At 53.1% G+C, this 20,483-nt stretch overlaps 3 protein-coding genes across 5 annotated transcripts in view; 1 reads left to right on the plus strand and 2 right to left on the minus strand.

The window, feature by feature from the left end:
• KRT86 (keratin 86) overlaps positions 1–7,196 on the minus strand; it is a 39,563-nt gene extending 32,367 nt beyond the window's left edge. For 2 of the 3 annotated variants that reach the window (XM_031682852.2, XM_072972758.1), the window contains exons 1-7: positions 6,747–7,196; positions 5,735–5,943; positions 5,051–5,111; positions 4,556–4,651; positions 4,178–4,342; positions 3,787–3,912; positions 3,292–3,512 (exon numbers count right to left, since the gene is read on the minus strand). In XM_031682852.2, coding sequence (XP_031538712.2) covers positions 3,292–3,512; positions 3,787–3,912; positions 4,178–4,342; positions 4,556–4,651; positions 5,051–5,111; positions 5,735–5,943; positions 6,747–7,175 — 1,307 coding nt within the window. In that variant the 5' untranslated portion in view covers positions 7,176–7,196. Of the gene's footprint in view, positions 1–1,413; positions 1,909–2,460; positions 2,493–3,291; positions 3,513–3,786; positions 3,913–4,177; positions 4,343–4,555; positions 4,652–5,050; positions 5,112–5,734; positions 5,944–6,746 lie in introns of those variants that run through there. The other variant, XM_072972761.1, reaches the window with a different exon arrangement.
• Positions 7,197–11,185: 3,989 nt separating this feature from the next.
• On the plus strand, positions 11,186–18,806 carry LOC102545800 (keratin, type II microfibrillar, component 7C-like). The gene is given in 10 exon segments (XM_072972763.1): positions 11,186–11,916; positions 13,870–14,078; positions 14,426–14,486; positions 15,386–15,481; positions 15,958–16,122; positions 16,320–16,343; positions 16,346–16,450; positions 17,169–17,389; positions 17,561–17,592; positions 18,121–18,806. Coding segments are annotated over 10 exon segments (1,473 nt in total). The 5' UTR covers positions 11,186–11,532; the 3' UTR covers positions 18,297–18,806.
• Positions 18,807–20,143: 1,337 nt separating this feature from the next.
• Positions 20,144–20,483, minus strand: part of KRT7 (keratin 7) — a 46,807-nt gene continuing 46,467 nt past the window's right edge. Inside the window, exon 10 of the mRNA XM_015238147.2 lies at positions 20,144–20,454. Within this exon, the coding sequence (XP_015093633.2) occupies positions 20,297–20,454 (158 nt within the window). The 3' untranslated portion in view covers positions 20,144–20,296. The remainder of the gene's footprint in view (positions 20,455–20,483) is intronic.

Consider the following 20,483-nt stretch of genomic DNA (forward strand, 5'->3'; position numbering starts at 1 on the left):
ATCTATTTGATCCTTTTTCAAATAAGTCTATTAATTTTCTAAAAGCTCTTATTCTTAAGTTATATTTTAGTACCCTCTTTTTTTAAACACATGAAATATACTCTTTTTTTTTTTTTCTGACTCTAGTTAATTCCAGCATCTGCAGTCTTCCTGGTGTGGAATACTTCTGCTCATCTCCACTTATGGTGGCATTTTGGCTCACATTTCTTGATTTTTGTTTAACTGTGAGCTTGCATCTGTTGAAACACTCTCTGGGAGAATTCCTGGAAGCCTGGGTTTTAATGAGATTCTTCTAGAGAGGATTTGCATTTGCTTTTGCCAGATTTAGGGGAGCATCACCAACCTGGGCTGATTTTAAACTATGTTCTCACATTGGGATTGTGGGGTTTTGCTACAGAAAAAAAAGAAAATGTGAACTCCAGCCCAGAACTGTATGAGGGTAAACTTGGGGTTTAAAATTATCAGGGGAAACTTTTTTCCCCTTCACCCAAAGCCAAGGTCAAGACATGCATGTTTCCTTCCTCTCCCTTTGCAGTGCTTTTCCTGCTTCCTCTTTCACGGAGGATCGTCCCAGTTGTCTGTTAGGGACGTAGGATCCCAGTCTCCCTTTCACAGACCTAGGCTTCATGCTCTGTCCCCTGACCACAGCAGGCTTCCCTTCCACACCACCAGTGACTGACAAATGCCCCCACCATGCCACCAGGCTCCATCATTCACGTACACCCCTGAGGCATGCTTTCTTACTGTTTTCCACCTCTCATTGTCTCCTATACCTTCTTGCTGGCTCATGATGCATTCAAATATATTTTTCAAGAATGTTAACCAGATCTTTAATAACAAAAGGGTTTTTCAGAGTTCCTAGTCTGACGTATTATAAGAAAATAATTTCCTCGTGGCGTTTTTCAAAGAAAAAATTGATAAGTTTGGTGGTTCAACTGGTCGGGAAATTAGGTACTGAAGAGTTTTAAGCTGGAGACAGTAGGAAGAACTGATGGAAAGAAGAAAAGTTAATGCACGGGCATCAGTAGAGGGGGAAGTGATGTGGTGTCTTTAAGGCCTTTGAACTCCAGATCTCACTGCAACATTCAAGTGGAGATGCCCTGTGGGGCAGTTAGAACCTGAGAGGTGAATTCATTCATTCTCTTAACATTGCTCAGTGCCTGCTACGAGCCCACACTGTGCCTGACACTTCCCAGCACTGGAGAATTACCCCAGGAGCCCTGAGCCATCAGAGCAGCCCTCCTCAATGTCCCCAGCCCTGAGCACACAACTGAATAAATAGCTGGCAAAGCCCTGGCAGCAGCCCCCGCCAGGATGATTTCCTACCCAGCTGTGATCCCACCCACCCCCTCGGGGCCTGAAATCACAGACAGAAAGATGCACATGTGTGATGCGAACTAGGCGACTTTATTTGAAGCACAGACAGCAAGGAGGAACAGAATCGTCGGGAGAGGAAGGAAAGCACAAGAATGCAAGGGAAAGGAAGGTTGCGATGGGGACCGGGGGTGCTGTCCTCTTCGTTTTCAGCAGTCCAGAATCTTCAAACAGAATACATCCATGTTTCACTCCTCCCAGAGGCATTTTTCAACCTGAGGGAGGCAGGAGACAAAGAGGGGGCCTCCCACACAACAAGAAATGAGAAGTGAACAGTAGGGAAGATGGGTCAGGAGAAGATCAAGCCATTGCACCCCACCACCAGGCTGCACAAGGTAGAGCTGGGCAGACGGGCCAGCCAGGATCCGCGAAGAGGGTGAGATGGGCTGGGGGCTTGGGTGCCTCCGCCAGTCCTGCCAGCTTAACACTTCTTACAGCTGCTGCCACAGGCTCCCGTCCCACGGGACCTGTTGCCGCAGGTACGGGTGGCTGAGAGGTCCCCACACACGACTCCGCCCCGGGAGCTGCTCACACCTGCACAGAAGCAGTAGCAATGTCAGAACTATCAGTAGGGGTGGAGAGCTGGTCCCACACAGGACTCCCTCCCGACCAGTCAAGAGGACCCAGGAAGATGACTACTGCTCATCCACACCTCCAGGGAGAAAGTCAACTTAGGCTTCCCTGTGGTCCGCCCGCGGGACTCCCACCCTCCCCGGAAGGGAGTCCATCTCCTGGTTCAATCTCAATCCCATCTTAATCTGATTTTCAAGACCTCCTTGGGGACAGCCGCACTGATGGAAGAACTGTTTTGTTCCAGAAAACTGTTTGACACCTGGAACATGGGCAAGTCTGCTTGGATAGGGAGAAAATCAGAGCTTCCTATAATGTGGAAAGGTAGACTGACACTCTGACAGGTCTGGAGTAAGGAATTAGCCCACTCATGACCCGTCGGCCAACTCCCTTTTTGTAACTGTGCGGCTGGAAATGAACGGAACTCTTCTCCCTGGCTCTTTCCACCCGCAGAGCTAAAACATTCTTCCCACTGTCTAACTTCAGTGTCTCCCCTTCAGGGCCAGAATTACTCACTGATGTTCACAGCATTGATGCCTTCACACAGCCTGACGTGGGAGAGAAAAGGTCAGCATTAGGACCGGGCATTAGCTCCTGACAGTGATCCCAGAATTTGTGTGGTCACCAGCTCTAAGCCCGATCACGGAAGGAGCCACCCAAGTCCCTTCCAGAAGGTCAGAGGAGATGGTCTGGGGTCCAGCACCCCCAGAGGCTCAGAATCTCCCCAACCCTGCTCAAAAGAACGCAAGGGGCAGGTTCCCCCAGATCCCTCTGGGAAGCAGGACCTGCCAAAATCTAGCAGGACACAGAAATCTCTCCACCTGCCCCTAGGAATCCAGCTCCAGGCTGCCTCCCCCATCCCTACTGACTGGCTCTACTATCTTGAACAATCCAGTCAACCAGGGCCACAGGTTTTCCATCTTTTTTTCTATTTATCCTTTCAGTTTGATCCATTTTTATCCTGCCCTCAACCAATGATGCTCTGGCACTAGCTGTCATCAGTTCACAAGCCTGTTTTGAACTTTTCTAGCCAACACTACATGAAGTCACAGTGGTAGCTTGAAATCAGCCATGAAAGAAGCATTTACATCACCGAAATCAGCAAATGTTATAAATCAGGGACTTTTCTTTTTCCTCAGAGAGCCAGATGTTAAACATTCACCAGCACACCATCCTCCCTAACTAAATCAGGCAAGGAGCCTATTGGAAATCAGGCAGTGGACCTCAGCTAAGACTGTGCTCCTTAGCCTCTCCTTAAGGCAGGAAGGAAGCCTGAAAGGGTTCCAAGATGGGAGCAGAAGAAACAGAGGCTGAGGCACTGGACACAACTGTGCTGGCGGCACCCACCTCTGCTCCTCGCCCTCCAGCAGGCGCCTGTAGGTGGCGATCTCGATGTCCAGGCCCAGCTTGGAGCTCATCACCTCCTGGTACTCCTTGAGCAGGCAGGCCATGTCCTGCTTGGCCTTCTGCAGGGCGCCCTCCAGCCCCGCCAGCTTGCTGCGGGCATCCTTAAGGGCCGCCTCGCCCTGCTGCTCCGACTGGGTCACGGCGGCCTCCAGCTTGGAGTTCTGGGGGCCCAGAAGAGAACAAGGTGGGTTATGGTCCCTGGGTCTCTGTGTTCATTTCCTGCATGTGCCCAGTGTCTCCTAGCCAGCTGGGATCACCCCAGGAACAGGGCCTCCCCCCTTTGTCACCTGGGTCTCCCTGAGTGACCACAACCAAGGACTCTGGTCATGCAAAAAGACTGGAGAATGAATGGTGAGATACATTCGGGTGCACACTGCCCATGGGACCCTGGGCTGGCCCCTAGTGCCTCTGGTCTTGGGGAGAGATGACCCCTACCTGGGACTTGGCGTTCTCCACCTCGGCTGTCAGTCTCTGGATCCTGCGGTTCAGCTCATTGATCTCCTCCTTGGTGTGGCGCAGGTTCTCCCCTTGCCGGATCACCATGGCCTTCATCTCCTCATACTGAGGGGAAGCAGAGAGGTTCATGAAGCTCAGGATGGGACGTCCTGCCCATTCAGGATGCCTCAGATGATGTGCCGGTTGTTCAGTGCTCAGCCTGTGCAACCGTACATGGCAGCCCTGCCTTTCCATCCCTACCTGAGAGCTGTCAACACTTTAATTACCATCCTTAAGGATCAGAATCCTCAGACGAAAGAGGCCTTTCTAACATACATCTTGAATCCTTCCCCCCACCGTGTCTAGGAGGCAGGTGTCCTGGGCCACTCACCTTACTGCGGTACCAGGACTCAGCCTCAGCCCGGCTGCGGCTGGCAATATCATCATACTGAGCCTTGATCTCAGCCACAATGCTGTCCATGTCTAGGTCCCGGCTGTTGTCCATCTTGACAATGATGGAGGTGTCTGAGATGTGGGCTTGGATGACTCGTATCTCCTGTGGAGCCAACAGCCATTCACATTACATACACCATCCAGAGCCAATTAGAAGAGAGTTCACATTCCCCATTTACACACACACATATGCACACAGAGCCACCATTTCCAAAGCCCTCAGGCCTGCAGACCCCGCTTTCTGTTTCCTCTGAACACAGGCTGGCGTGGGACACAAGGGACAGGGCTGAGTAACGTCCTCCCTGCTGGTGCTCACCTCCTCATACAGGGTCTTCAGGAAGCCCACCTCCTCCACCAGGCTGTGGGCGTTGGCCTCCAGATCTGCCTTGCGCACGTAGGCACTGTTAACCTCCTGGGGAAACAAACACAGGGCAATCCCTAGTTACTGCAGAGGATTCCTAGGGGGCCCTGCCTACCCGAGTCCAACCCAGGAAAATCGCCAATCCCATTGCCAGTCCTGCAAAGCAAGTCATAGGTATCGATCCAGAAGTCAGGGGTCAGGACACTGATACCTCCCATCAACTCTAGCAAAATGTAGTATGTGGCTTTGGAGAGTCCTTCTACCTCTCCGGGCTTCTCTGTAAAGAGTGAGCCAGGGAATTCCTGCCCTGGGATCTCCTGGGCTGTGAAAAGTAAAATGCCCTTCCATGGGTGGGAATAAAGTGTCAGCTTAGTAACTGAAGGAGGGAGTGCTGATGGCCTGAGAGCTGCCAGACCCCCAGACTGCCAGCCCACAGGCACACCCACTCACCTGCTTGATTCTGACAAATTCATTCTCTGCTGTGTTCCTCAGGGCAACCTCTTCTTCAAACCTCCACAAGGGAAGGGGATTTGGAACAAAGGAAATTATTCAGAGATCTGGAAGTAACAGAAGGGAAGGGAGACCACCCCAAACTGACCCATCACATTCCTCCCCCAGGATGCCCGAAATGTCCCTCTCATCCATCTCCCTCGCCCCAGGTCTGAAATATCACTCGTAGCCACATTCCTAATAGTACATTTCTCTAACTTAAACATGATTCATTTTCAAGATCTTGGTTTTGTTATCATTCTAATACAATAAGCTGATTCCCTGAGCTTAGATCTGGGAGGGTGGGTGGAATTAGTAACTTGAACCAGTGGGTGTGAACAGTGGAGCAGCAGTGGTGTCATTTCTTTGTACCCCTAGCACAGAACAGGTTTATGGAATGGTTGGATGGATGGATGGATGGATAGAGATATGGTCTGTGTCCAGAGAAGTTCATAATGCGATGGGGAAAGGTTCTTTGCTGATATTTCAGCTTCTCTTCTCTTCGTGTGTCTGCCTGTCACTGCCTTTGAAGCTGATAAAAGCACAAAGTGGATTAATGAAGAAAGAAATGTCTAAGGCCAGTGTGCTCAGCAGCTCCCCAGTTGTCGTATCATTCACCCCTTCTGACATTTCCCGCCAACTCACTTCTTCCTGTAGCCCTCCAGCACCTCCTGCACGTGGTTGAGCTCTGAGGCCAGCCTCCCGCTGTCGGCCTCCACACGCTCAGCCTCCCGCCGCAGCGTCTGGATGTAGCCATCGAACAGCGGCTCCAGGTTGCTCTGGCAGCACCCGCGGTTCTGGTAGAACTGCAGCTTGGTCTCCAGCAGCTTGTTCTGCTGCTCCAGGAAGCATACCTGCCACCCAGGGAAACAGCCATCAGGTCACTTCTCATCCCAGCATCCTGGATCCATTCCCCCGATGAGCCTCCACACCAGCCCTTTCCTCATTTCCTCCCTGCCACCACCCCTGCCAAACATACACACAGGGCCTCATTTGAAATTGCTGCAAATATTAGTCCATGTGTCCCATGATCAAGTGAAGAAGTCCTTTCTAAAGCCTGGCTTCTCCACCCCAAGGATCAGAATTCCCTCCCAAATGACAAAGCTTTCCTCTAGGGAACCTTCGCTGGCTAACTCTCCTGCTGGCCCAGTCCTATCTGAAGTGAACAGTACCCAGGAGGCCTCAGCTGGCCTCACAGTTCACTATGAGAGTGTGTGAGTGTGTGAGTGTGTGTGTGCATGTGTGTTTGTGTGTGTGAGAGAGACAGACAGACAGACAGAGACAGCATCAGAGACAAAGAGATAGAATGGGCTGAAAGTTTCAGGCAACAAGATCATTCTGAAGGATGACCCTGTGGTCTTCTTTCTTTCTTATGTGTGTTTCTTGTGTGTGTGTGTGTCCTCCTCCCTCTGACAGGCAGTTCCAAGCCTTGTCCTTGTCTCTTTCTGGAGACCCCGCTCGTCTGGACAGAGGTTGTATATAATAACAGTGCTATCCTACCAGGAGCCCCTGCTCTACACACACCTCTCTGGTCTGGGCCCATCTCCTCCATTAGGCTGAGAGCTCACCAGAACCACATCTCTCCTGCCCCTAACTGCCCCTTCAGTGCCTACCCAGGAATGGAAGGTTCAGGAAGGATGTGATCAAGGACACCCACCTTGTCAATGAAGGCAGCAAACTTGCTGTTGAGGCTCTTGATCTGCTCCTTCTCCTGCTGCTTCACGCACTGCGCATTGGGGTCGACCTCCAGGTTGAGGGGTGCCAGGAGGCTCTCGTTGACAGACACGGTGGTGATGCTGGGAGGGCTGGGTCCACACATGCCACCGGAGCGGTACCCGAATTTGCGGCTGCAGGAGCCGGTGCGGGAGCCCCCGCAGACGCTGCGGCTGCTGAAGCCCCCGGTGAGGCCGCGGTAGCAAGAGATGCCGCGGTAGGGGGCGGCCGTGATGCAGCAGCGGCCGGGCCGGGGCCCGCAGGCAGAGGTGCAGCTGAAGGCGCCACCAGAACTGCATCTCTGAGTCGTCCCACAGGAGCTGGATTTGCAGACTCCACTACGGGAGCTAAAGCAAGATGATCCACAGGTCATGGTGACTCTGGGCTGGAGGAGATGGAGCCAGAGGAGGAAGAGAAGGATTCTGGCCTCTCCCTCACTGCCCGTCCCTTTTATAATCCCAGACACCTGGGGCCGCCTGCCTCATTGTGTGGAGTGGCCTTCTTGTCACCTTTATGGGCTTGGGGAATTTCTCAGTCATTTTCCTCTCTCCTGGGAAAGCATCATTAAGATGGGGTTTGGAAAATCCTACACTCAGGCAACTTTGAAGCCTTGGCAGCATATTTTCCACAGTTGAGGGCCTGAGGGTGCCGCAAAGTCAAGGTCAGCCAAGGCCTGTGGACTCTGCACTTTGTGAGATAATTGAGGAGAGGAAGGGACGCCAGGTTGAGATGCTTTCTTTCAGGTGGTCAGCTGGACTCATCACTCTGTCTTTCATTTTGGGTCACAAGATGAGCTGAGACTAGGGACAAAGGATAGGCCATCCTAGGGGGCAAGGACAGGTGGACCCAGGAAGCTTTGAGAGGAAGAGCCTTCCAGAGACTTCTCAAGTAGGGTCTCAGGAGCCAAATCTTCAAGGCAATCTATGACACTTGACCCATGATATAGCCAGAGGGGGACGGGGTTCATCCCCACCAAGACATGGAAAAGTTAATCACACAACCGAAAAATAATTTGTTTGACCACTTCATGCTGGAGGATCCATGCAGTTGGTAGATGTGTATGAGCAGTGTGGTGTGAGAGTTCCAAATATCTGACTTCCTGAAACTCCCAGTCTGTCCACCCACCTCCATTTCTTTTCATATGCCTTCAAGTTTCTTCACCCCCACAGAACACAGAGTCTCTCCCTCAACTAGACCATGAGCGCGAGGCCACACTCCCCAGCCTCTATCAAAATGGCTCTCTATTTCCTGGGACATTTTCAGAAGAGCTTCTCCAATACGCCCTGAGCTTGGACTGAGCGGTGGGGGCTAGGGGTCCCAGGCAGGAGAGCTTTAGTATACAGGATGCCCCACCTCCCAGACCTAGAAGAGCAGGCTGGCCCGGGGTAGGGGAGGGGAGAGGGGGGAGGCTGAGGGGTTACAGGGCAGGTACCTGGGTGACCAGTGGGCCACAGAGGGGAAAAAGCAGCGACAACAATAATAATAGTAACAGCTGATATTTACTGCCCACTTACTCTGCACCAGGCATTATATTAATCTTTACATACACACCTCACGTTATCCTCACCACAACCCTGGGCGAGTTTTTTTATTTTTTTCACTAGTCCAGATTCTTCTTTTTGTACCTGGACAAGTTTTATTATCTTCATTCTAGATACAAAGGAAACTGAAGCTCAGAAAGGTTATGGACCTTCTTCTCCAGATTGTAAGTGGCAGAGCCCAAGCCTGAACCCAAGTATGTCTGATTCCAGAAACACTTTGACCACTATACTATGGGGAAAGAAAGGAAACGTGTCTCTGAAATGGGCATGTTGATGTTCAAGATGTTTCATAATGGTGCCTTAGGTTACCAAAAGTAGACACACACACACACACCCCCGCCATCAACTATCCCCACGTCCCATTCGCCCCATGCCTGAGTATGACCCTCTCCAGGTCAAGCACCTCTCATGCTCATCTTGACATCTGAAGCCCACCCTGCCTAGCCACCATAGCCACCATCTGCCCCCGGCCTGTCTCCTTTCCCCCGCCTTCTTCCGTCCCCTATGTTTCATCCACAGTGGACTGCCAGCTGTTCCTCCCACATCCTCTGGCCTCCCTTGCTTTGTGTCTTTGCTCATGCCACTCCCTCTGCCTGAATCCTCCTCTCCTCCCTCATCTCAGCACATCCAATTCTTCACCATTCTTCAGCCTCAATCAATCTGTCACCTCCTCCGAGGACCCTGCCCTGAGCTCTGGCCCCAAGCCCCTGAACTGGAGGCTCACTCTCCCGCCCAGTCCCCATGGCATGGTGTCCTGGCATGAGAGCAGACCCCCCTGCAGCCTTGTATTAAGGTCCGTCTGTATACGCATGCCTCCCGGCCTGGAGACTGCAGTCTCCTTCGAGCTCTGAGCCTGATTCCTGCCAGGTGCCTGTTTGCTAACTGTCTTGAATTGTCTCCAGGGGCCCACAAGAGGGTAAGGAAGGGACACGAAAACCAAGACAGAACATTAGCTTTTCATCAGTAGCCTGGTGGATTGGAGACAAAAGGGGCAAAGGAATGATTTCTAGAAGATCCGGCTGAGATTGGAGCAGCCCTCCCCTTCCCAGCACCTGTGACTACTAATCTCTCTATAGGGAAGTCGGTCCTTGATTGTATCTGAAATCTCTCAGGCTTTAGTTCATTTCTCCCCCCTGGGTTCCAAGAATAACAAAGGGGACACCAGTGAGTATACGTCCCTGAGGCTGGGCCAGGGATTAACACCGACCCTTGGGATCCACTGTACTCTGGCTGTGTCAGACCTTTCAACTCCATCCCTTTCCAGTTGTGTTCGCAGAGGGCGCAATTCAGCCTGAAGCCCTTCGGACTCTCCGGACCTTAAATGCACTTAATTATCAGTGCACACAAAGGCTGATTATTAACCTCCTCGTTGATTGTGATAGCACAGAAAATCCATTCCATCCACCCACCAAAACCCAGGAAGAGGTCCAAGCAAGCATCATGAAAGTGCCTCCATAAGTCTAATTTAATTCTTTAATTAAGGAAATTAAATGCTTCAGGGTAAGTCCATTTCCTCTTGTAAGCGATATGCCAAAGGAAGACTTCTCCGATACTACTATTTCCATAAGAAAGTTGGAGGAGAAATTTATAATCCTGAAGCCATTAGCCACATGGCTGATGACCCCAGCTGGAGCTGGGAGTGGATGCACAGACACTGTGGAGCTGGGCTCCATCTTCCACAGAGGAAGGCACTAAGGTTGCACTGAAACTCCTGCAAAATCAAAGCCAGACCAAAGGGATTCAGGCCCACAAGAGCTTTGGGAAAGACGACACAGAGGGCAGTGGGGCACTCCCTAGAAAGGAGATGCCAGGCAGCCAAAGCTAGGCACGGCTGGCTGTGATGACTTCCAGAATTCCAGGATTTAACTACCCTTTACGCAATAACAACTCATATTTAAAAGCAAAGGAAGCTAAGGGTGATTTGCAGGTTTCTCTTTAATACTGGCTGCTTAGTTCACAGTCCAGTTTCCTCTGCCTATAGTTGGACACATAATTAACTTTCATTATGCTGGATCATAGCCTTCTGGGGTTGGTGGCCATGACAAGCATCAGCTGAGGAGAAGGATGAGGCTGATTTCTCTAAGACCCCCAAATCCTAGCCATCTGGGCTCCTTACAGAATTCTTACTCTGTCCCCAAGACTCAGACCCTGGGAGGGGCCAGCGTTGTTTGGGGAGGGCTGGGGGACTCCTGTCAGATTCTGACTCTGCCCCTCTATAGAGTCTTCTATGCTTGACCTTAAACAAATCACTGGACCACTTTGAGCTCAACTTCCTAATCAGGCAAATGGGCACAATAATACTGACCTCGGAAGAATGCCCTGGGGGGTTAGATGAGATAATACACTATAAAATCCTCCCACATTGTAGGTACTCCATGAATACAAACGCCTTTCTTGAGGGGGAGGGGTAGAAATTTTTAAATAATTAAAAGGGGGATTATAAAAAATAAAAATGAAAGATTCCCTTCCCCTCTCCCAAGCAGAGTGGAGGATATGGTGGGTAGAGGATATCCCACTTACTAGGGGAGGAGCCATGAGCTGAGTTCTGAGAGAGAGAAAAAGGTTTTGCCCCAAGGCAGACAGGATGAATGGCAAAATAATAATAGTAAAATAAATAGAACAAACAAACAAACAAATAAACAAACTTTTGTGGAGCTCTTATTAAGCGCTAGGTAGGGCCTTAAATGCTTTCCTGTCCCTTGTGCCATTAGGTCCTCCCAGCAACTCCCTGCTGCACACACACACACACACACACACACACGTACTCGCCCCCAACAACATACGGAGATGCGCAGGTAACTAAGATCAGGCTTCCCAGCCTGCAGGGCTAGAACTGAAATGAGGGGGCCGAGTGTGCCCAGGTGCGCAGCCTGGGACTAGAGCTAATGACCCGAGCTACCTGGTCGAGTCTGGCCCGAGGGGCCGAAGGGGACTGCCCCGAGCCCGCAGCGCAAGGCGCCGGCGGAGCCCACCAGGTGCTTCCGGGCCCCATGAAGCGCAGGCGGGAGGTGAACGCCGTTTTATGGAGGCGGCCAGGAGGCCCAGCTCGCTTTGATTCCCGGCTAGCAGAGGCGGGAGGCCCGCCTTCCAAGCTTGTAAACACGTTCACCTCGCGCTCCCTCTTCCGGCCCGCGGGCCGCGATATAGGGTGCAGCGCGGGTGCCGGGGTCCAGCCTCCGCCGCCGCACCATGTCCTGTCTCTCCTCGTGCCTCGGCACCCCCTGCGGGGTCCGCGCCTTCACCTGCGCCTCCGCCTGCGGGCCCCGGCCCGGCCGCTGCTGCATCACGGCCGCCCCCTACCGCGGCATCTCCTGCTACCGCGGCCTCACCGGGGGCTTCGGCAGCAGCAGCGTCTGCGGAGGCTTCCGCGCCGGCTCCTGCGGTCGCAGCTTCGGGTATCGCTCAGGCGGCGTGTGTGGACCCAGCCCTCCCAGCATCACCACCGTGTCTGTCAACGAGAGCCTCCTGGCGCCCCTCAACCTGGAGGTTGACTCCACCGCGCAGTGCGTGAAGCAGGAGGAGAAGGAGCAGATCAAGAGCCTCAACAGCAAGTTTGCTGCCTTCATTGACAAGGTGGGTGTCCTTGATCACACCCTTCCTGAACCTTCCCTTCCTGGGTGGGCACTAAAACAGGAGTCAGGGGCAGGAGAGATGTGGTTTTGGTGAGCTCCCAGTCTGATGGAGATGGACATACATCCAGGACACAGACAGACACAGAGAGACGAATAGAAAGGAGGGGATCCCATTTAGAACACTGTTATTATATACAGCCTCTGTCCAGACAGGCAGAATCCCCACAGACAAGATGCATGTCCTTGATCCTACCCTTCCTGAGCCTGGAAGTTCTGGAAGGACCTGAGAATTTCCAGGCCAGTCTCTCCTAGAAATGGGGAATGGAGACTGCTGCTATTTTATGTGATATTTTTAGGTGGTCCATTAAAGCATTAAATAACATTGAAACACCTGATGAGAAAATTTATCTCTTTTCATGTTTGTTTCAGTCCTTGAGATGAAATGGAGAAAATCTCATTGGATGCTAATATGTCTTTAATATCTCTCTAACACTTACTCCATTCCCACTTCTAATAAAAGGCAGCAGGCCTCAGCTTCAGTGCTGTCTGGGACAAAAGTTTCAGCTAGAATTTAATGCCTTCTGATTTCCCCTTATGTATGCCTAGTGATATTGGTCTTACAAAGATGGTGGTAATACAGTTACCCCTTTAACCCCATTGAAATGTAAATGTTAAACAGATTCATTTATAGATCGATCATGAGTAAAATAGTACGAGGGGACTGCAAAATCCTGAAGTCAGCCTGTGAAGGGTTCATACCGGAGAATCACTGCCACCAGTGCAGCCCTCTCAGCGCACACAGAAGGGAAAAGAGGGAAGGATATAGGGCAGGGTCTGCCCAAGAGCCACTGAGAGTGGGTGGCAGAGTAGAACTCCAAGCCCGGGCTCTCCTCTGCTCTCCAGGTCCCTGGGGCTAGAGGATCCCAAGCTTGGTCCCCTCCAGCAGGAGTCAGTCCTCCTCAGCAGACACTGCGCCCGGAGTGTTTTAGCGCGCCCATCCAGAAACGGTGGCCAGAGGGTGAAGTGGAAAGGGTCCTGGCCCACAAGCAGGCTTGGGCTCCATGTTCAGTTTCTCCACTGATTCTCTGTGTGCCGCTGGCCAGTGGCTTCTCCTCTCAGACCCAGAGCTCTCCACTCCAGAGCTGTGCGTGACGCAGAGTCTGAGCCGTGACTGTGAAAGGAAAGATGGGGACAAAGCAATGAGACGCCCCACCACAGCTCAAGCCTTGTCAGCTAAGATACCTAAAGTGATCCCATGTAATATCAGCCGTCCCCATTCCCCATTTCCAGAAGTTCCAACTGGGGATTTCCCAGCTGCACTCACTGAGTTGGATGAAAGGATACGAAGGCTAAAAGGCAAGGGACTGTCTCAACTCCAGCTAAAAAATCTGCGAAGAGGAAAACCAGAAGCCAGGGGTCCTCCACTTGGCGTCTTGTTTGCCGGTGTCCTCTCTGGCTCCGCAGTGACTGGTGCCGTCCCATCTCTCCAGCCTGAATGACTTGCAGTGAAGGCTTGCATGCTTTGCTTCCCTGCAGTCCCCACCCTCCCTATTTTCCAAAACCTTCCCTTGTTCATATTACCTGCCTGGCCTCCAGACACATCTGAGTGTCCAACATAGGACTTTAGCCCACCTGAGACCCCAGCCATCCTGCTTGGTGGAGATTACGTTCCCTGCTGGGAAGCCCCTCCCACCTTGACCATCCATTCAGACAACTGTTCAGCAAGCCCTCAGCTGTCCACAAAGGACAGAATCTCACTCAGGCCTGAACAAGCAGTCATGAAACAAAGATTCTCTGGGTGCCTCCTCAGGCCACGAGAGCCCAGCTGAGGCCATTCCATCCAGCCCTCGATTCTGCGTGGCTCACTGATAATTCCATCTCACTCTGCCTGCTCTCTGCAGAGGGCTGGGGATATTGGCTCCTCCCATTGAGTCTCTCCCACCCTGGGTGGCAGGTGCACTTCCTGGAGCAGCAGAACAAACTTCTGGAGACCAAGCTGCAGTTCTACCAGAACCAAGAATGCCGCGAGAACAACCTGGAGCCACTGTTCGAGGGCTACATCCAGACACTGAGGCGGGAGACTAAGCGCATGGAGACTGACAGCGGGAGGCTGGCCTCGGAGCTCAACCACGTGTAGGAGGTGCTGGAGGGCTACAAGAATAAGTGAGTGAGTGCCTTGGGGAGGAGGGTATGGAGAAAGGAAATGAGATGAAGTCAAAGCAGGATAGATTTGAGTTAGACCACAAGAAGAACTTTCCTACAAAAATGTGCAAGGCACCCACCCCAGCCCATATCAGGAATGAGATTCTCTGAAATGGGAAGAGTTGTGTGTGATGTGGTTGGTTTGAGTGCCCAGACGAAAGGGATGTACACTTTTTGATTCTATGACCACCTCCAAAAGATCCATTTTCTGGAATGTGTTTGTCTGGGCCTTCATTCTCTTCTTTTCTCTTCAAATCCCAGCCTACTGAAGCTCTAACCACTGAAACTTATACCCTTTGTGTCCCCAGGTATGAGGAGGAGGTGACACTAAGGATCACCACTGAGAATAAATTTGGGGCCCTGAAGAAGGTGAGTGATCCCAGATTACTCATCCCACAGCTCAGAACCAAGGACAGAGGCAGGAGGGAGCTCTCTGTAATTCAGAAAGGCTGAGCGACTCCTCCAGAATCACCCTGCCCAACCTGTCCCTGTTTCTCCCCCAAATATCCCAATGCTCCCTGGGCGGTCCTGGACATCAAAGTACACTGCCTGCTCCAAGCAGGGCAACCTTCCCCCATCCAAGGTAATTCCCATCTGGCAATGGCTTCTCACCTCCTACTGCCCTGTGCCTGGCAGAGAATAGGCACCCCATACATTCTTGTGAATGAAAGAGCACATGAATGCTAGGGTATAGCTCCATTCTCAGGCTGGCAACAGTTGGGAAATGCTGGCGTGAACAGTGCCGGTGTTCCTCACCTCTTAATCTTGACTCAGCACCAGTGCCATTCTATGGACTCTCATCAGGTCCTTCCAGCCACCTCCATGTGAGGAAGGCAAGGATTACTGGGAGGAAACTGAGACACAGAGATCAAGGGTCTCTCCCTGCGTCACGCTGGCTTGGGGGCAGATCTCTAGATTTCTTTCCATAAGATTCCAGAGCAGAGAGGGGTGGGGCATCATTAGAACTGAGCCATTTTATACCCAATCCTAAGTTTCATGATAGTGCAAGATGTGGTTTCTAGTGGGACCATCCCAGTGGGTACCAGAGGAAGTGCCTAGAAACCTTGGGACCCCCTCCTTTACCCAGACCTGCTCCTGACACCTTCAACTGCATAGAGGACTTCACCAAACCCCTAGACACCAAGCTCTAGGATGAACAGCTAAGGAGGGTCCGGGGAGTGTGCCCAGCCTATGGGGTGCCCCTCCCTGGTGGGGAGAGCTCTATGTTGCCTCCCCAGTGAGACCCCTGTGCTGCTCTCTCGCTTTAAGAGGTGGACTGTGCCTACCTCCACAAGTCGGACATGGAAGCCAACTTGGAGGCCCTCATCCAAGAGATAGATTTCCTGAAGCAGCTGTATCAGGAGGTGAGAAGTCACAGAGCAGTGGCACACTGGAAAGGACTTGCCACCATTTGGCTTCTGGGTAGGGGGGTGCAGAGCAGAGTTGAGGGACCCAAGGCAGGTTTACTGTCAGAAGGTGAAGAACAATAGTTTCGTGTGTCATTGGCCAAGCCCACACAAGCTGCGTTCCTGGTTACTGTGGTGGCAATTATCACACATTGTAAATTCTGGTCCTAGACCTAAAGGATGGAGGCAGGAGGCCATGACTGAAATCAGGCAGTGGGCCTCAGACCTGGGCTCCTCTCAGCCTTGGGATTCTGGGCCTGAGGAGCACTGAGAGGTTCCAGGGTTGAGGTGGGGAGACCGCCTTGGAGATGAAGCTTCAGAGACTGTGAAGGAAGCAGGGGCAGGGGATAGGGAAGGACTGGGAGAGGGTGGGCTGCCGGGAGTGGGGTCCTGGTCCAAGAAGCTCTTATCACTCCCCCATACCCCACCCCCAGGAGCTTCAGGTCCTCCAAGCCCACATCTCAGACACTTCAGTCACTGTCAAGATGGACAACAGCCGGAATCTGAACATGGACAGCATTGTGGCCGAGATCAAGGCTCAGTACGACGACATTGCCAGCCGTGGCCGGGCTGAGGCCGAGTCCTGGTACCGCAGCAAGGTGAGTGGCCCAGCGTCCCCTTCTCAGAACCCCAGCAGGGCGGATGCATAAAGACTTCAGCCTTTGTCTAGGTGGGATGGGCAAGGGAAGGGCAGGCAGCTCTCAGGATGCAGTGGCAGATGTGCAGATGTGCAGATGTGGGGTTCAGTGGGATGACATATCCTGAGCGCCATGAGCCTCTCTGCTTCCCCCCTCAGTGTGAGGAGATGAAGGCCACAGTGGCCCGGCCCGGCACAGCGAGACCCTGCGCCGCACCAAGGAGGAGATCAACGAGCTGAGCCGCATGATCCAGAGGCTGACGGCCGAGGTGGAGAACCCCAAGTGCCAGGTACAGGCGCCTGGTGCACCCCTCAGTGTAGAAAGAGAACAGAGCTAACCTGCAGCTGAGGGATTTTAAGTCAGACCCCTTGCCAAAGTGTGGGGAAAGGAGCAACATCAAACTTTCGGCAAGTCCCCTCCATGGAAACACAATCCGTTCCCACTGAATGTGGGGTGGAGTGGGGAGAGGTATTGGAGGGGGATGGAATGACCGGGGCTTTCATGGTCTTAGGGGCAGAATGGGGCAGAGGAAACAGCACTGGTCTGCGGGACAGGAAACCTGGGGTCTCAAACCAGCCCTGCCACTAGCTCACCATGTGATTTGGGGGAAGCCATTTCACCTCTCTGGCCCATTGTTCTAGATCGGTGATCACACACTCAGAGGTCCCCAGAGGTTGTGAGTGAAGCAGGCTGTATTGGAGGCACTAGGGTGTGGTAAACTGGAAAACACTAAGGGCAAAGCTGATCAGAGACAACTGAGGCAGTTCCTACGGTCCAGTGTGGCCAGGTCCTCTGATTTTTCAAGAGAAGCCAGGAATCTGGATTTTAATATTGAAGTTCAAAAATTAAAGACACTGCCAACATTCCCAAGGAATGCTAATTTGCAACCTCTGACCTAACAAATGAGTAAGGCCCCGCCTTCCTCTGACAGTCAGTGGTCAGTGGGTACCTGGCCTCTGACCTTGAATGCAGAACAGGGAACCTCAATAACCCTCCCCTGCTACCAGAACTCCAAGCTGGAGGCAGCAGTGACCCAGGCTGAGCAGCAGGGCGAGGAGGCCCTGAATGATGCCTGCTGCAAACTGGCGGGGCTGGAGGAAGCCCTGCAGAAGGCCAAGCAGGACATGGCCTGCCTGCTCAGGGAGTACCAGGAGGTGATGAACTCCAAGCTGGGCCTGGACATCGAGATCGCCACCTACCAGCGCCTGCTGGAGGGCGAGGAGCAGAGGTGAGAATCACACCTGGGGGAGGGTATCTCTTCATCCTCCAAACTGTTCTTAGAGTCAGGAGCATGTTTGCATGTTATTTGCATCTAATTTGCATCAACATTACTTGAAGGAGGAAATTTGCAGGTTCTGCTCCCCTCAACTAATTTTTGTCTCTTTGCTCTCCCAACAAGGTTATATGAGGGTATTGGTGCTCTAAATGTCTGTAAGTAATCTATACTGTGGGTTCTGAAATAGGGGGTCAGGTTTCCTGATGAACAAACGTTTTCTTAAAGGGCCAGATAGTAAATACTTTAGGCTTGTGGGTCAGGCAGTGTCTGCTCAACTGCTCAACTTGTCCTTGTAATGTGAAAGCAGCCACCACCAAGCAATACTTAACAAATAGATGTGGCTGGGTTCTAATAAAACTTTATTTGCAAAAGCAGGAAGCCAGTGCTGGCCACATTTAAGATCCTGAAAGGAAGGTGGGAGATGTGGCAGTGAATGATTATGAGAACTTAAATAGCTATTACTGCCTAAATGGAGGGCCTGGGCTAACAACTTTCTCAAGGATGCTTGAGGTTAGACTGCAGGAAGGTCTGCCCAGATGTGAGGGTGTATGAGGGGGAAGGGAGAATAGAAACAGAGGGAAGGAGCTCTGAACAAGGGAAGGCGGGGGTACTCTGGACAGCAGGCAAGGGGCTGCTGCTGGCGCCCACCTCCCTCGGGTACTAATTCCTGTCCTCCCCAACAGGTGTCGGCAGCTCCCGGGGAGGGGTCATCTGCGGGGACCTCTGGGTGTCCGGCGCCCGGCCGGTGACGGGCAGCGTCTGCAGCGCCCCCTGCACCGGGAACGTGGCGGTGCGCACCGGCCTGTGCGCGCCCTGCGGCCGGAGCAGCGGCGGCGGCCGCCTGCTGCGGTTTGTGTAGCTCCTCCCACTTTGTACAGACGCGGCTCCGCGAGCCAAGCGTCCCTGCCTTCAGCGGCGGGTCCCGGAGATCCTAAAGCCCCTGCACTTGCTGGGCAGAAGGGCCTCGGGAACCAGCCGGCATGATCAGCCCCAACTGCTGCCTTCTTTACCTGCATCTCTCTCCTGCTTCCTCTCTTCATTTCTTCCAGGGAGGGCCGGGCGCCTTGCCGGCAGGTCTGGCATCTCCCCTCCATCCCCAGAGTCTAAATGACTGGTTTCCTCCAGCCCTAGGCAAATCCTGACTCTGGCTGCTCTAGGGGCTTGGATGCCTGTGGCTTCTAAGGGACAGATTGGTCGCAGAGCCCCTCTGATGTGGAGCTGCTGCCCCCTCCCCAGCCTTCTAAACTCTCCCGTGGTGACTGAGGTTGTGTCTCCCAGGAGACAACATTAGCTGCTGCCTGGCTCTCTCTCCCTCTCTCAGCCGAGGTCTCCAAGTTTCCAATAAAGCTCCTGGGTCATTTATAATGTGCTCCAAGAATCTCCCTACACACATTTCTGCCTACACATGTGACCTTCCGGCTCAGTTTTCGCCCCTCTCTGAGGCAACAGAGGAGATGTTCTCAGCAAAGAGGGACAGCGGACTGAGGGACAGTGTCTCTAAGGCACCACCCCCTGGTGCCACACTGAATGGTGCAGGGGGACATGGACCCACAGCCCCCAAAACCCAGACACAACAGAAGCACGAGGAGGAGCTAGAAGGGAAGTGAGAAAGGCCACAGGGAGGAGCCTGAGCCAGAAGGGGAAGGGCCTGGCTTTCCTGACATCTCTGGTGTGGACCTCATCACTTGCAGCCGCTGGGACTCCAGTGGTCCACTTCCTCCACTCCCCCACTCCACCCCCACCTCAACATATGAAAAGTTCTGACTGTGAGATCAAATACGCAGACTTCACCTCCCCCTAGAAACCAGCACTCCTGAGATAGTACCCCCAACCCCCCACACACACCACCACCATCACCCCCAGGGGGTCCCAGACATAGAGACCTCCTACCTCTCCCCCAGTGCCCATCATATGTGCTGCTGTCCGTCGGGGATGGAGATGACCAAGCACAGACCCCAAAACACTGCACATACTCACAGACAGACCCCCCTTAGAGACCCTGACATATATAGATGCCCCATTAAGCACACACAATACACAAATACCCTCCTCTCCTCCCACCCCCAGGGGTTGATTCACAGCCCATCCCTCAGCCCACGACCTAGGCCCAGGGCCCCCTACCAGGCATCTAGACTCTGGGACCCCTCCTCCACCCCGCACCCCTCCCAAACACACACAGACCTTCTCCCAACACTATCACCCCCACCGAATCCCAGGCCCCCAGAGCCCCCTCCAGGACCCCAGACACACACCCCATCGTGGGCCCCAGGGACTGGCAGATCCAGCACCAGGAAGGGCTGAGGGCGGCTGATCTGCCAGCTGGCTGGTCCACGCGAGACCCAGGCCTGGACGGCTGAGTATTTGCAGCCTTCTCACCACTAAGGAGCGTTCTCTGACAGCACAGGGTATTGGGAGTGGGGGTGCAAACAGCCCTCCCACCCCCTCCACAGGGGAGGACTCCAGTGCCCACTTCCTGGCAGAGCCAGCACTTCTGGGGTCTCTGGGCTTCTTCAGGAAAGAGCTGAATCAGCCCTGGCCCTGGGTGGGGGCCAAGGCCTCTCTCTGGATAAAAACCAAGCTCCTCAGGGCAGCTCCCCCATGTCACCCATGTGCTCCCCCAGTAATCAGGACAGACGATGTGCTCCCTAGAGCCCCTCCCTCCCCACCACTTTCCCTGCCCAGCCTAATGAAGCCAGGATACCAGGGGCTGAGCTGGGGCTGGCCCAGGCCTCAGAAAGAGGCTACTTTATTGGAAGCTATTCTGACATCATTTTTCAGACTGCCTTGCAGTCTTGGGACCAGGGATGGGACTTGTCTTGTAACTATGGGGTCAGGGTAAGGGTCTCCCACACCCGGGGCTCAGTTGAGGGTGCTCCTGCCAGTAGCAGATGTGGTCCTAATGGAGTAGGTCTTGAGGGCCCCGGGCCCTCCGCCACTGGAGAATCTCAGGGCATTGCTGCCCATGGTTCCTCCGAAGGTCAGCCGACTGCCAGCACCACCAGTGGAATTCACCACAGCTGAGTGAGAAGGGAGGAGGTCTCCATCA

The sequence above is a fragment of the Vicugna pacos genome, chromosome 12 (assembly GCF_048564905.1).
Source record: "Vicugna pacos chromosome 12, VicPac4, whole genome shotgun sequence".
Taxonomy (NCBI): domain Eukaryota; kingdom Metazoa; phylum Chordata; class Mammalia; order Artiodactyla; family Camelidae; genus Vicugna; species Vicugna pacos.